General features: G+C 34.9%; 2 protein-coding genes across 2 annotated transcripts; both read left to right on the top strand.

The window, feature by feature from the left end:
* The first annotated feature begins 8,415 nt into the window (after positions 1 to 8,415).
* Positions 8,416 to 9,288, top strand: LOC115961645. The gene is made up of 2 exons (XM_031080587.1): positions 8,416 to 8,649; positions 8,746 to 9,288. Exons 1-2 carry the CDS (start codon positions 8,416 to 8,418, stop codon positions 9,286 to 9,288), a joined length of 777 nt encoding a protein of 258 aa, XP_030936447.1.
* A 3,918-nt stretch (positions 9,289 to 13,206) lies between these two features.
* On the top strand, positions 13,207 to 15,155 carry LOC115960403. Its single transcript, XM_031079287.1, has 2 exons — positions 13,207 to 13,592; positions 14,682 to 15,155. The coding sequence occupies exons 1-2, from the start codon at positions 13,307 to 13,309 to the stop codon at positions 14,996 to 14,998; spliced, it is 603 nt and encodes a 200-aa protein (XP_030935147.1). The 5' UTR covers positions 13,207 to 13,306; the 3' UTR covers positions 14,999 to 15,155.
* Positions 15,156 to 16,215: the final 1,060 nt, after the last annotated feature.

The raw sequence follows: 16,215 nt of genomic DNA, 5'->3' as shown, positions 1-16,215 counted from the left end.
GGCAGCACTTGCCTATACAGGGGCAAAATTCAGTCTTGGTGTTCCTATTTAGACAAAGAGACTGTCTACGAATGTGATGATCCTTTGAATGTGACGATGTTCTCCTAAAGCCAGATGCGAAAATTGTGTATGCCCGCCCACACAGGTGCAAAATTTTGGTCCATTGAGTTGAACCTTCTACCTGCCATTGATTTGTCAGGAGGATGTGAGTTGAACCTTCTGCCTCCTAGACTACTTGGGCACCTAATTCACTTTGAGACAACACTTTTAACAGCAGTTGAGTTTGCATGTTTTTATTGGTTCTCATATTGACATTTTTAACATCATTTTATCACCCACCATTTCTAAATTTAAACCTCCAAAATTGTGAAATATTTTGTGAAAATTTGTGGACTACAGACTTGTTGATTCTTGTCCTTTCTTTGATCTCAAATTATAATCTGCAAACCACTAAAGTGATGGCACCTAAAAACTCCTAAAACATTTCAATTGACCTCAATTGGTCAATTGTCCTCTATTGCTTTGTTAATTCTTTTCATTTTCAAGCACCCATTGGCATAATCAGGATTCAAACTTCAAAATTAAAAGAAACTAAGATTAAGGTATAGGGAAGAATAAAAGTGTGGGGATGTTAGGGAGAAAGAGGCTGATTTGGAGAGACTACACAATTCGGTGGCAAGAAGTAGAGCCACATCTCTAACTTTTGTCCATGATGTGAACCTGACTTGAAGCCAATCCAATTGGACTAGCACCTTGCCTTTTCCCCATGTGATGTCGTTTGTTTGTTACCACACTTTTAAGGCTTCTAATAGGATGTTTCATGGACAAGACCACTTCCTTATACATTTCCACAAAAAAAAAAAAAAAAAAAAAAAAAAAAAAAAACATGTTTCACAGACAAGACCAAAACCAAAAAAAGGTTCGCAGACGCCCAATTACATTTCTTTCTCCTTTTCCATTTATTTGTATGATTGTATTAACCTATCTCTTTCTACAAAGTATGTGTCCATGACCATGAGAGAGTGAATGCATGCACTAGTCACAACCTTGTGGGGAGCACAAGTTTGAAACTATTATTATTATTATTTAAAGGAAAATTTTGCTAGGGCCTGGAGGACCCTTGGGAAGCTGTTCCAAAAGTCAAAAGTGGATGGTCTCATTTATGATGTGATATTTTGTATCACTAGATAACATCTCACTCGGTAATTTCCAAACTTATGGAGTTTATTCATGTGAGTGGGTTGTTGTATATTCCTGTAATACAAAATAAATATTTTCATTGGTTAAAATGTGAATTGTATTTTGAATTGATTTTTTTTCTTTTTGTGTATGATGTATCCTATATCATATGATACGACAAACACTTTATAAGACTAATTTTAAAAAATTATAGATATAAATATACAAAATGTATGTTTTATACTCTATATATATGAATATATTCGAGTAATAACTTTTTTTTTTGGTTGAGAAAAAAAGGGTAAAGGGGGTTACTTGAGTTGGTGTCTTCTATTTGGGTATGACCATAGTGACGCTCTACCCACTTGGCTCGGGCTTGTAGGAGCAGGGCCTGTGGGAGTAGAGGATCCAGACGAGGATGCTAGTGAGCATGGACCAAGAGAATGTAGTTATTTCCTAGGCACTTCTCATTGCGGGATTCGAACTTGGGACTTGAGGTCCCAAACTCTTAGGAGTGAGCCCATGACCACTAGACCAACCACCCCCAGTGGTAACTAATGACTAATTAAATCATCACTCATGTAATAATACACGTGCCTCGAGGTTCTTCTATATATTTTTTTTTTTGGGTAAAAGTTAATAAGTTGAATTCATTATAATTTGGGATTACTACATTTTTCAATTACAAAAAAATCTAGGGGTGTGATGAGTAAATTATTTCATCCAAAACGCAGACCATTCATCACAGCCCTAAGTATTTATGTGATTGAAAAATGTAATAATTTCAAATTATAACGGATGCAAATTATTAACCTTTACAAAATAAAAATAAAAATAAAAGAGCAATTTGAAAATCATCAGGAGAGTGGTCCTGTTTTGTAGGTAACGTTTTAGTGGGAGTTAAAAATATATCTACTTATCAAACAAAAAAAAAAAAAAATAATGTCTATATCTATTTAGTTTTTTTTTTTTTTTGGATATTTAGTTTTGTTTTTGGATAAACACATGGGGTGTTTTTTTTAAAGGAAAAAAACAGCAACAACGTGGGTTGTTTAACTTATTTTTCTATTACAACCGCGCACCCCTTGGTGTGGTGGTCACTTCACAAGTATAAGTGCTTGTAGGGTATGGGAAGTAAGGGTTGGGGTTCAAGTCTTCAGGAGGGAGTTTCACACATATATACACTTAGATTAGGTTAGAGTAGAAATTCTATCTTGTATAAAAAAAAATATATATATATATTTTTCTATTAAAAAAAAAAACAATAAATGTATAGTTACTTTGAAGAAGTGGGTTAGTGGAAGAGTGTTCCTATTTTATAGGTAATGTTTTAGTGCAAGTTAGACATGTATTTTTATCAGACTATCCTTTAGTTTTGTCTCTACTTAAATCTAGGAGTGTAGGGGTATTTTGGAACAAAAAAAAATCCGATCCAAACAGGAGAAGCATTTTAAATAATAGTATAGATAAAGCTAACTAAATAAATGAAATTAAAATAAATTTATAACATCCAAATTCAAATCGGTCAAACTCAAAATAGATAATACATAATACATTCTTAATGAAAATATACTTTTGGTCCCTACATTTTGGGCTTATTCTCATTTTGGTTCCTAAATTGATTTTGCGCTTACCTCTGTCCTAAAAACAGAAAATCATTTCTATTTTGGTCCCTACTGTCAACCCACTAATAGAAAAGTCCTATGTGACAGATGAAGTGTATATGTGGCATGTTAGATGCTGACGTGGCTAATAAAATAATATTTAAAAATTTTTGTTAGCATTTTTCTCTCTTTTAAAAAATGCCATATTAGAATTTTAATTTTAAAAAACGCGCTAGAAAAAAATGAAATAAAATCTAAACTTATGACTTTTTTTAAAATAAAATAAAGTAATTAATTTAATTTCCTTTTCTTTTCTTTTCATTATTATTTTGGAAGAAGATGTTCTTTGTGTTCATCATGTTCTTGAAACCCAGTAAACCTAGCAAACCCATCAAAACAGAAGATCATAACAGTGAAACCAAAACCAAAACAGAAGCCACCGATATGAAATTAAACCGATCAAACCCATATGAAAAAAAAAAAAAAGAACACTGATCAAACCATCAAACCCATATGAGACCAAAACCAAATCAAACCCATCAAATCCATATGAAACCAAAACCAAATCAAAACCATCAAACAAATCAACCCATCCGACGCAAATCATACCCATCACCAATCTCAACCTCACCTAGCATCACCGAGTTCTCATATCAAACCATTGCCGATCAACCCATCAAACCCATCGCTGATCAGCCCATCCACCACCACTGAGTTCCCAAATCAAGAAACTAAAACATTAGATCTTCGAAAGACCAAACTCCATGGGCGAAAGAGAGAGGAAGCTCCACCTTGTGCATATCGAGGAGAGAGAGAGAATGGTTTAGGTCGGGAGACCATGCTCCCCATCTCTTCTTTCAATTAGTGTTGGGAACTCCTTTACACTGGACCTCTTGACCCTCTAACTTTCTTCAGATTTCATTTCAGTCCTCTAACTTTGCTTTCGTTCATTTCAGTCGTCTAAGTTTCAGATTTATTCAATTAAGGTCTTTTTGTTAACTTTTGTTAAAATTTTTAGCAAAAAAAAATCTGAAAAATATTTTTCAATCATTAATTGATTTTTTTTTAATTTAAAAAATTTGAATAAAAATTTATAAAATTGAAACATTAACCACAACATATAACAAAAGTTGATAGAAAAGTCTTAATTGAATAAACATGAAAGTTAAATGACTGAAATGAATAAAAACAAAGTTAGAGGATTGAAATGAAATCTAATGAAACTTAGAGGGTCAGTTTTGCATTTTACCCATTTTATTTTTTATGTTCAAATTTTTATGTGGCTATTGGAAAGCTTCAAGTTTACGTGGCTACAAATACTTGAATAGGTTAAAACAAATAATCACCTTTTCTTTTATATGGCTACTGGAAGCTTCAATTTCCTTAAAAAAATTGAGAGGAAATTTCTTGTGGGCTACCAAATTATGTGAATATTTTTTAATTTTTTTTTCACTGTTTTGAGATAAGATTTTTTTTTTCCCTTTTTGGGTTTATTTTAAAGAAAAGAAGAAAAAGATTTGAAAAAATAAAAATTATTATTATTATTTTATTAGCCAAATCAATATTTATTGTGCCAATAGTGTACTCCGTTTATCATGTAGGGTTTTCTGTTATTGGGTTGATGGCAAGACCAAGACGAAAACAATTTTCTGTTTTAAGGGATTGAGGTAGGCGTGAAATCAATTTAAAAAGAAAAATGAGAATAAACCCAAAATATAAGGACCAAAAGTGTATTTTCATCTTTATTTTTTCTCGTCATATTCTACATCTTGCTTAATCTACTTCATCTTCATGGTGAAAGTCATTGTTATCATGATTTTTATCATCATGCAATTTTAAGTTTTTATTGACATCTTCTTCATCATCTCCAATATTTACAATCTTTAATTTTAATAATTTTTTTTCTTTATATTTCTTTTTGGCATTCTAATTCCTTAGATTTATGTATAAAAATCATTATATTGTCATTTAAAATTTATTCAAAGTATTGAAAAGAAATTTGTAAATGTGAAAGTGAAGTGTAAAGCGTGATCAAATTTTATAAGAGAGATAGAAGAAAAAAACTCATGGATGTTATCTTATTTGGCATAATCAAGTAGCTAGCCCAATAAAATTGTGTTAAAAATAAGTTTAACAATTTGTTGGATTTAACTCAAAGCACAAATTTGAACAAAATTACACAATTTAAACTCGCATGTTTGTATATTATGGGATACATATAATTCATACAATAAGTACCTATGTATTGTACGAATCATGAGCATAAACGATACGTACCTACGACATGATATTTTTTTCCACACGATACGATACATGTCATACAACACTAATAACTATGTTCAAATGGTCTAGATGTGTTAAATGTTGCGTGTAACATTCTCTCACATGATGATGAATTCTACACTTGTAGGGTCCACTCCCAAGTGAAAAAAAGATTGCATGTTAAAATAATAAATTCTGAAAGGACCCTTTAGTTATGGGATCATATCATAGGTATTTTCTCATTCTTTTTAGTTGTTTATATGAGGGTTGTCCAAGATTGACCTAGACTCAAAAAACTTTTTTGATCAAAAGTCAATCAAATCAAGAACCGCTCAATTTGTGCAGATAGTAGTTGACGATAGGTGTAGGGCTTCCAAATCAATCAACATTGGGTCAAGTGGCGGTTCTCCTCTCCCAGATATTTGACTCCAATCGACTGACTATATATTGTTGTCATTTGTCCATCTTTGATGTTTCACAACTCTTTATAGTGATGAAAGTGATAAATTAGGCAAAGATCTCACTAGATTTGGTGAGATTTCTGTAAGATCTGGTGAGATCTCTGTTGACTGGAGGAGATCTCTCTTAGATTTGACGACTTTGACTAATCCGATTGTTTAAAATTCGAAGCTCTTTTGGTCTGCGACTCACATCTATCGGTTAACAGTGGGTCTTAAATTCTAATACCTGATACAGTTGGGTTGGGTGGTGGTTTGTTGGGCAATTTGACTGAACCCAACTAGCAGAGACCCTTAGTTTATACTTGTCACTATGTGTTGTTGTTGTTTGTTTGTTTGTTTGCTTTTTAATTTTATTTATTTATTTTGTGTGTTGAATACTTGTCTCTAACGTTTACTAGCTATGAAACGACACTACAAAAAGATGTCTATTATTAGCAGTATTCCAGTTAGCTCAACTGATAAAGTTTCTGATGGTTGTATAATATCTGGGGTTCAATCCTCGCCTATACCAAAAACTGATTGGCGTCTTGGTCTAATGATAAAGAGCTATCATCAGGAGTAGACGCCATAGGTTGAAACTCTCTAAAAAAAAGGATTAATAACATCATAAAAAATGTTATAAAAAAATAAAAATTATCTATAAAAATACCATAAAAATTAATAACAAAATCATTCTAATTACTCATGAAAGTTGAAAAATAATTACAAAAAGGAATTGTAAGGACTAGATTTGGGATCCTGGCCCAAGGTATGAATGGACTTAGGCCCAAAAAGCCTAAAACAATGAATTTATAGAGAATGGGTTAGAAAACTGGGCTTTAGTTAACCAAACAACAAGTTAGGTAGGTTTGATGACAAAAGAATAAAAATACACAAGTGTAAACTGAAGAAAAAACGTCCTCGGCGAAGTCCGAGGACACTGGTTCTTACATATATTGTTCTTAGGTAATGTTACAAGTCTAGTTCTAGATTGCTACAATGTTTCTTTCCTGATTTTTTCGATCCCTTCCTCATGGGAGGTCTCTTATATTATATAGCTCCCTCTGGACCATCTTGATCCTACATTTGTTGATCATTTAAGCCCTTACTTAAGTACCCGTCCCATCAAACACCCTCTTTGGCTTTTTGTGAGTTGTGATTGCCAAGGCAGCACTGTTCAGGGGTTTTCTCCACATAAATGCGGCCAAAAGAATAGCTGTAGTGCATTTAATGCGGTGGTAACAGCTTCCCCTTAGATATTTTTGAGTTCCCATCACCCTGGTATGTTTATGATGCACGTTCCTGTTGCTGGAGCTTCCTGGAAGGTCACCTTTAATTATTAGGATACATACTGGAGCTGTTCCCAATTTATCCGTGGAGATGTTCTTCCTTGGACCATTTTCCACTCATTCCCTACTTATGAGGCTTTAGACTGGAATTACCCATAGCTATTTATTCCTCCTCGGACCATTTGTGTCCTTGGACTAGGCCCAAGGCCCAATATACATTTTAGGCCCTTAACCCTATAGGAATCATAAAGACCTCAGCAGTAAAAGATTTCCATTCTCTTAAAAAAGAAAAAGAAAATCCTAAATCATTGTCAGTCTGTTTCCGGTCCGGTCCTTGTTCCTTGAGAAAAAACTACAGTGTTACATACTATTATATATTTCTAAAGCATATCTGGGGAGTGGCTATCTGTAGAAATGGTCCAAAAGTCTCACATTTATTTTTTGCAGATGTTAGTGTGTTATTTTGCAGTGCTAAAGAAGAAGAGTGCCAAAAGATTCTTGATATCCTGGCTATCTATGAGAGGGGTTCAAGTCAGAAAATTAATTGTGAGAAAACTAATATATTTTTTAGCTCTAACACCCCTCTTGAGGTTCAGGTCCAGATTCAACAGGTTTTGGGTGTCCCTGCTATTCGCCATTTTGAAAAGTATTTGGGTTTGCTGGCATTGGTGGGTAGAGCAAAAAAACAAAGTTTCATCTACATTAAAGAAAGGGTGTGGAAAAAGCTTCAAGGGTGGAAAGAAAAACTCCTGTCTTAAGCAGGTAGGGAAGTGCTGATCAAGACAGTGATACAGGCGATACCAACTTATACTATGAGTTGCTTTAAACTCCCTAAGGGGCTTGTTAGAGAACTGGAGGGTATGATTCGCAAATTTTTGTGGGGGTATAGAGGAGAGCAGCGGAAAACTCATTCAGTTAAATGGGAGCGATTATGTGAAGCTAAAGAAGTTGGTGGCATGGGGTTCAAAGAAATCAAAAAATTTAATGATGCTCTATTGGCTAAACAAGTGTGGAGAATGATTGATAATTCTGAATCACTTTGTCATCGAGTATGATTGATAATTCTGAATCACTTTGTCATCGAGTGTTTAACGCTCGGTTTTTCTCGAATTGCTCCATTTTAGATGCCAAAGAGTCCAGGTCAGGGTCCTACGCATGGAAGAGTATTATTGGGGCTAGAGATGTGATATGCAAAGGAATGGTTTGGCGCATTGGGACAAGAAAGGCTGTACAAATTAAGGAGGATAGGTGGCTGCTTGGACGTGCAAATTGTTCAGTCATATCTCCCCTTTCTTCTTTGGATTCGAATGTGAAAGTTAGTTCCTTGATAGATCAGGACACCGTAGCTTGGAAAACAGAGGTGGGCAGCAACTGTTTTTGCCTCATGAAGCTGATATTATTTTGGGTATTCCTTTGAGCATTCGACGCCCCTTTGATTGCATTATTTGGGTGCACATGCCGTTTGGTACGTTCACTACTTGTAGTGCTTATAAACTATTGGTTGCATGTGATGCATCTTTTAGTGCAGGTGGTTCTAATCCTAAAGCCTAGAAAAAATTTTGGAAGGGCATTTGGTAGCTCCAGGTCCCAAACAAAATCAGGCACTTTGTGTGGAGAATTTGTAACAATGCTTTGCCAACAATGGTGAACCTTCATCAGTGTCAGATTGTCCCTAGTGCGTGCTGTGCTCTGTGTAACGCTCTCCCCGAAGACTTTCTTCATGCGGTTTGGTATTGTGAGGTCATTTCAGATGTCTGGTCTACGCTGGAATGGTTCCACCAAACTGCACCGTCGCATTCTAATTCCTTCACTGAGCTACTTTCCAGTTTTCTGTTCAATAGAGAGGAGTTTAGAGCAGAGATTTTTGTGATCATGGTGTGGTTACTGTGGAATAGGCGTAATGCAGTCCAGTTTGGTTGCTTTCCTCTTCTAGTGGATAGCATATGCAGTACAGCGGGTAGCTATTTGTAGGAGTTTATTCAAGCTCAAAATGATGAGCCTGACCCACCCCGTCCTCCTCCCATGCAACAGTGGCGACCTCCAGACCCTCAATGTTTCAAAGTAAATTTCGATGCCGTGGTGTTTCGCCGCTCAAGCTTGGCGGGCATTGGTGTCATTGCTCGCAATCATGATGGGGAAGCAGTGGGTGCTCTGTCCTCGCCCATTCCAATGGCCCAGTCCGTGGCGGATTTAGAAGCCTTAGCGTGCTTGAAGGTTGTACAGTTTGCGTTGGAATTTGGCCTCACTCGAGTTATGTTTGAAGGAGATTCTACAGTCATCATCAACGCTCTTCTTCACGACGCGGGTGAACTAGCTAGTTTTGGAAACATTTTGAACGATATTCATTTACATTCTACTGTTTTTCAGTTTGTAAAATTTGTTCATGTTAGTAGTAATTGTAACTTAGTGGCTGATGCTCTCGCTAAGAAAGCTAGGTCAAACGTTGGGGCTCAGGTGTGGCTGCATGATTTGCCAACTGATATTGTCCCTTTAGTTTTGCATGATGTTCACTAGTTTGGGTTGATGAAATAAAGTTCCCAGGTCTCTAATCTGGCTTCTCAAAAAAAAAAATTCTAAAGGATTTTACCTATTAAATTCTATAATTACTATCTTATTACATAAAAATCTGTTCACTGATAAGAACAACCCCTTCAATAGTTACTCATCAAAAACACACCGTCAATAGTTGACTCGACTTTTGAACTACCAAATTCGTTATTCACTTATTTGACTAGATTCTTAAATCATTAGGGAAATTTGTAACATCAAGGCATAAGTTCCAATCATCCCACTAGAAATTATTTTCCTTGGGAATACATATGGCAACTAGCTTTTTGGAGAATAGTAAGGAAAACCAAAACCAAATGTTATGTTCATAAATATAATTTTAAAAAAGAGAAGTGCTACGGTTTACAATATTTTTATAATACTTTTACAATAAATTATAAGTGGTAAGTTGTTATTGGTTTTAATTTAAATAAATCCACAACTTAAATTATTTTTTTTTGCCCATCCATAACATCTTCGCATTTAAAATTTACTATGAAAATATCATGAAAATATTGTAATATCTTTTTTTTTTTATTATAATAAAAGTCCCCACCTTTTACAAATTACAAAATTCATGTCTAAAAGCACCCTGCCTATTTCTGAACAGCCACTTTGTCATTTGAGCTACTTTTTTACCTTACAACAATAGCCTTACATTTTTGCGCCTTAGAATCAAGTGGGAGTCGAAAATATTGACCAATTGACCTAACCCACAATCCCATCAACATTTGTATGCAATGCATGCTATGAGGTGCCCTGCTCTTGTCTTGACTAAAAAGTTAAAATCACATTCACATTTAAAACTAGCTAAATCGACTATACGCGTGAGCACCAATATACATACAATTGCTCCATCACCAATTGCTTTCGCTCCATAAATATCAACGTTTTTGCCCACCCCCTCTTCCCCTCCTAGGGAACCAATTACGTAGTTTGTGCCCACAAAGAAAAAAAAATCACATGGCAACCTATATGATAGCCCACCAGTAAAATACTAACTCTAAGACTTATTAAAGAGCTATTGGTCTATCAAATTTCTAAGGTGTCTTACGGGCATAGAAAGAAATAGTCTAGTCTAAGACTAGGAGCCTAGGATAAAACTTTCTTATATATAACAAAATGGAGGTATTAAGGCACACTAATGTAGACATAATTGATGTCGAGAACTTTCTTATATAGGGTCATGTTAACGAGTACCGTACGGCATTGGTTAAGAATCTATTTTAGGAAAGTTTTGACATCACTTTTATGGGAAATGAAAAAAATTGTCAAAACATTAATTGCTTTTTTTTTTTCTTTTTCCATAAAAAATTTTCTTTAATTAGATTCTTAACCAATGCCGTACGACACTCGTTAATATTTCCCTATAAGAAAATGGAGGTATTAAGACGCACTAATCTTTACATAATTGATGCCAAGATAGATAGTGACCATATGAGTAATCGCCACCTAATCTATATTGTATATTTGTGAATATACATGCATGTTGTATTATATGAATGATTGTTTGAGTGAGACTAGGGGTGTCCTTGGATCAATCTGGATTGGGTTTCTGCCCAACTTACGATCGACTCGACGAAATCGGGTGGAGGAAGTTCAAACACGCTGTCGATCGACAAAGGAGCCGAATTGGAGCGGTTGGAATCACTCTGGAAAGCATTCGGTTCAGTCGAAACTATCCACAGTGGAAAAATCCAGCCAAAATAGTTTATTTCAAACGAAATTTTGCTAGATCCGGGGGGATCTTATCGGATCTAGTGAGATCTTGCTAGATCTAGTGAGATTTCCACCATATTTGGCTAAGATCTCACTAGATTCGGTGAGATCTCACAAATTCGGCATAAATCTTGTTGGATCTAAAGTATTTTGACCAAAAACTCGTCGAAAAAAGCTTGAATTGCCGGATTTTGGTAAGTTTCATGGTTGGGTTGGTTGAGGCATGCTTTAGAGGAGAGAACCTGCCAATTGACCCACCTGAGTCGGTTTATGGGATCTGTAACTCGCAACCGACCACTGGAGCTCTCAGGTCAATTGCAGGTGGGTTGGTTTCGGTCGGGTCTAGTTGGTTAGGTTAGGTCTGGGTTTGGGTGGACACCCCTAAGTGAGACCAAATGGGATGTAGGCTAGCACAAGTGAGCATGAGCTTATACAAATGACCTTAAGCGAAGGGTTGCTTAAAGGGTGCCTAAGGACCGCTTGAGTGAGGTCAAATCTGCATGAGCAAAATAATTGCACAATGTTTTTTTTTTTGGGGGTGGGGGTAAAATTTTGCAGAAAAATAAGGGAAATGAGACTTTTTCAATCTCTAACGGATAGCTAAGGCTACGTTTTAAAGGGCTTAAAAGTGACGTTTCCAAGTGTTTGTTCAAAGTCAACTCATTACTTATAATACAAATCCAAATTCAGTTATTTATAGAGTTATGGGTTTAATGGTTTTTAGAGCATATATTGATTTTGATAATTTTGGTAACATTTGAGAGAAATTTATAGGATTCTCCAAGTTTGATGCTTAGTTGTTTCCTATAGGTGATTTTTTTGGAACCCTTTGTTTTTTTTTTTTTTTTTTGAAATAAAATAGATAGAAGACACTTAGAATAGAGAAGGAGATAGTGGAAAGACAAAACTTACAAATACCTTCTTCAAAAAAAAAAGATTAATTCATGCCTATAAACTTACATCAAATTTGAATTGATATTCCCTAAAAGACAATGATATGTTTACACATTAATTGTTCATGTAAAGTGTATGATTTTGTACACATATTTTTTCTACAATGTAAAGTTTACATGAACAATAAATGTAAAAACATAATTTTCATTTTCTAAATTTCCTAACCTCCTCTCTATCTCTAGTTCATGCTTTATATTGTTATAGGGTACCATCAGGTAAATGCCTCGGGACTTGGTAAGTTGGTATGTGACATTATTAGTAGGCTTTTTATTTTTGGCAGATCCCACGTATCGGTAAGTTTCCAAATCCAAGAAGATAGTTGAGCTTGTGAAGCATGTGGAATGAGGCTGTGGTTGAATCATTCTTCTGTTGCGTGCTTGATAAATTCATAATTTCTTAAAGACACTTGACTTACTACTTGAGGAATGGGTTTAAAGCTTTTATGTAACGATGTTTACCAAGCGATACTCTATTTTTCTTACAGTTACTTTCATTGGGCAAGCAAAGCCCATTCCTTAAATTCATTGATATCCTTATAGTATATCCCTGGTTCCCCACCAATCATCCTTGTTTTTTGTCCCTTGGAATTGGGGGCCTTTTATCTTAATTTCCGTAACCGAGCCTTCAACAAGTGCATCAGGCAGTTTATCTTTGTTTCCCTTATTGTGAGGTGAAATAATAAATAAAAAAGTTATAATTTTTAATTTTAGAAAGAATAATGATAGTCACATAGTTTTTATTATACACTTATTTTATACACGGCTACATATCTGAAATTATGGAGGTGTTTGGTTGTGGTGTTTAAACAATAAAAACTGTTGTTTAAACAACACAATCAAACATTTTTTTTTTCATCTATACGTATTTCTACAACACAACATGTACTTCCACAATATTTTTTCATCTACACATATTTTTACAATACTTAAATAACATTGTTAGGATAACATTACTAAACAGCCTATGTTTTTTAAAACATGATTTCAAAGTATAGTGTGTACGAAGTGTATTAGAGAATCTGTAATATGATTTTCCGCGTTAGAAAATGACTTAAGGGCCCATCAAAGACTTAAGGGCTAAAGTAGTACAATCTTAATGTCTATTTCTACCTATTACTTTGTGTTAAGATTGATATGTTGGTGGGCCATGCTTATGATCTACATTTTCCCATACTATAAATGACCTACCCACTCTCAACCATATAATAATATAATATTCTCACTTCTTATTCCCTTCCCTCCTTTAAATTCACCTTTTCTTTTTCTTTCGCTTTGCTTTCTTCATTCTTCTTCACTCAGTCCTCAATCATAACATGAATAATGGGCACAGAGAGGAAAACTCATTCTGCTATTTCCATCCCAATGAAGTTGCTATAGGGGTCTGCCCCTTATGCTTGAATGAGAGGCTTCTAGTCTTGGCCTCAAAACAAGGCCACCATTCCTCATCTAGAAGCACCCGTAGAGCCCAAAGTTCCATGTACAAGAAGCCACCCATCACTCTTCCGAAGATCTTTGCTCTTGGCTCTTTTCTCAGTCGTCTCGAATTCAGGCATTGGAAATCTGATAACCCTGATCATGATGCCTCAACCAGTCAAGAAGGTATTGCTTACTATTACTACTACTGCTATCATCATTGCTTTTCTTACTAGTATTATTGTCAAAATTTCCATTTATTCATGTGGTCGCAAATATCCATTAATATAATGAAATTTTATAGCCTAAACACCTAGTTTCTTTGTCTGTATACCTTAAATTATTTTGTTGTATAATGACAAAATTATGGTCAAACTAGGAGTGGCAACCCTGGTATTAGTAGGAATTCTCTCTCTCTCTCTCTCTCTATTTGATTTCATGCTCTGTTGAAACCAGGTAATATATTATTATGTAAAATAGTTGGAAAATCGGGGTTAGTGATTGTGAATAACTTTGTGATGGGTTATTATATCTGATTCTTGAAAGTACAACCTTTGAGACTTTTTTAGAGCACAGTTGAAATTATTCATTTAGCCTCACAAACTAGGAGTTGCTGACAAAATTGTCAATACGCTACGAAGTTTTATTGCTGTAACATAAAAAATAAAAATAAAACTACATTTACTTTGCTCTTGGATCATGAGCTCTGTCACTGATGTGATTATGTCATTTCCTATAGTCAATTCCTCTGTATATGAGTTAATATTTTTGATAGGAAAGAGTTAAAAAATAAAATAAAATAATGAAATAGAAGATACCTCCCGAGCCTCTGCAGGAACTACATTTGGGTACAAAAATATACTGTGTATTTTTTCTGTTGGTTACCACATAGCAGACGAATTTTTGTTTTGTTGTTGCTAAAATACATTTATCTCTTCAAACTTTGGTATTGTAAAGTTATAAAACAAAATTTATTCTTTGAAATGCTCATTTTGTCCTTCAAAATTTATTCTTTCCCGATGTTTAAAACAAAAGGCATTGTTTTGGGGTAGCTAATGTTAAGTAGTTAATAGAACCTGAGAATTTGAGGAAGGGCCAAATTGATAGCAATTTGAAAATTCAAAGGTTAATTATTAGTTTTGAAACTTCATAATTTAAAATGACAAGCAAGTGAGCAACATCAATCTTAGAGAGGCTAAAATCATTTGTTTATTTTTCAGTCTTGTTTTGGCATTCTTTGGGACCTATTTTCACAGTCAAATTTAACTTTGGCAGATTCATTCATATCAATCAAGTTTGAAGATAATGGCGTGGGTTCATGGGAGAAGAACACACTGTCCAAGGTCTCTCTAGAAAATTACAACATAGCATGGGATCAAAGCTTGAGCAAGAAGTCCAATGAGGAGACTAAGACTGTGATAGAGCATGGGAAACCGCGTGTCTCACTTAGGTGGCGGAAGCGGATTGGACATCTATTCCAAGTCATCAGATGGAAGAGGTCCAACAAGGCCAACGTGGGCAGCAAGGTGGAGGGAGTCAAGGTGAGGAAGGGTTGGATAAGGACTCTGACAAAAAGAAAGACCGTGGAATAAAAAGAAGCTGTATAGAAAGTGACACATTGCTTTTCCTCGTCTATCATACCATATCAATCCAATTTGGTGGGTTTGGCTCAATGTTACTGTAAAGCTACATGTGTTTTGAGATTGTGCAAGTCAATACAGCTTTATCACTCTCTCAAAAAAAAAAAAATTCTTTTCATTTCATTTACTTTGGTATCTTGAGGGTCTTCTGTACTTTTATATCTTCTCTTTTTTCATTTTTTTCAACGTGTACAGACAATATAATAGAAATGTTGAAATGTGCTTGGGTTTCACAATTGCATCACAAATGGCATATACCTTATACCTATTTATAAAAACATTTTTATACTTCCTCTCCATACCAAACACTGCAAAATCCATGTTAGAAGCACATAGTGGGAAACTATGGTGCACAAGGGTCCCATATGCACAGTGCTAGCTTGTCATATAGTTGTCTTGGTGCTATAGCTTGTCATATCTCTTGTTCCTTCTCTCAGAAACACTGCTCAAAATAAAAGTCTAAAGAGCAATCAAATGCTTTTAGCTTTCATAATTTTTGTCATGAATTAATAATGTTAATTTTGAATTCCGAATATACTACTGCTCACGTGTTAAGTCATAGAGCATGTGCAAATGGGTCGCTCGATTAGGCATTATTTGTTTGTTTAGTTATCCCCTTCGATGGGACAATTTGTCCCCATGTTAGCTCTAGCTAGCCAGGGGACCATTAATTTGCTTAGGACCGCAATGGAGGAAGGAAAAGCTTCATATGGAATGGACGAAAATGACAGGACATGAATCTTCACCCAACTTCATCAACAAACTGTACCAGATGAAGATGGTATAAATGTGGCTCTATTTGATTCATTGAATTACTTAGAAAACCTTTATTTTTTTTTGAGCACATTACGACTATTGCAAACTAGCAATAGTGCTTCAAAAAAAAAAAAAAAAAAGGATTTGTACTCTTAATGATGTAAATCCAATTGGGACCTTCACGATCATGTGGCATTCGTCATGGAAAATGACGTACAACACTATTATCTTTCTATGGCAAAGGCCCTCAAAAATAATGATGAGGATTGCACTTGCACCGACCTTAAACACTGAACCAAACAAGACAAATAAAAAGTTCAAGTAACCATGCAAATTAATCATTTATGAATTAATACAACATTGAGTTGAAAACTACTTCTCATCGTGGAAATTAATTTGAAGGGAACTAAAGA

The sequence above is a fragment of the Quercus lobata genome, chromosome 9 (assembly GCF_001633185.2).
Source record: "Quercus lobata isolate SW786 chromosome 9, ValleyOak3.0 Primary Assembly, whole genome shotgun sequence".
Classification (NCBI taxonomy): Eukaryota; Viridiplantae; Streptophyta; class Magnoliopsida; order Fagales; family Fagaceae; genus Quercus; species Quercus lobata.
The sequence above is the reverse complement of the archived record's forward strand: the minus strand, read 5'-3'. Positions and strand labels throughout refer to the sequence as shown.

Excerpts from the sequence above, each read along its gene's own strand:
- LOC115961645 (XM_031080587.1), top strand. The coding sequence starts at position 8,416 with ATGGTGAACCTTCATCAGTGTCAGATTGTCCCTAGTGCGTGCTGTGCT. Across the intron at positions 8,650-8,745 it reads CAGAGATTTTTGTGATCATG|GAGTTTATTCAAGCTCAAAA; the intron begins GTGTGGTTACTG and ends AGCTATTTGTAG.
- LOC115960403 (XM_031079287.1), top strand. The coding sequence starts at position 13,307 with ATGAATAATGGGCACAGAGAGGAAAACTCATTCTGCTATTTCCATCCC. Across the intron at positions 13,593-14,681 it reads TGCCTCAACCAGTCAAGAAG|ATTCATTCATATCAATCAAG; the intron begins GTATTGCTTACT and ends TAACTTTGGCAG.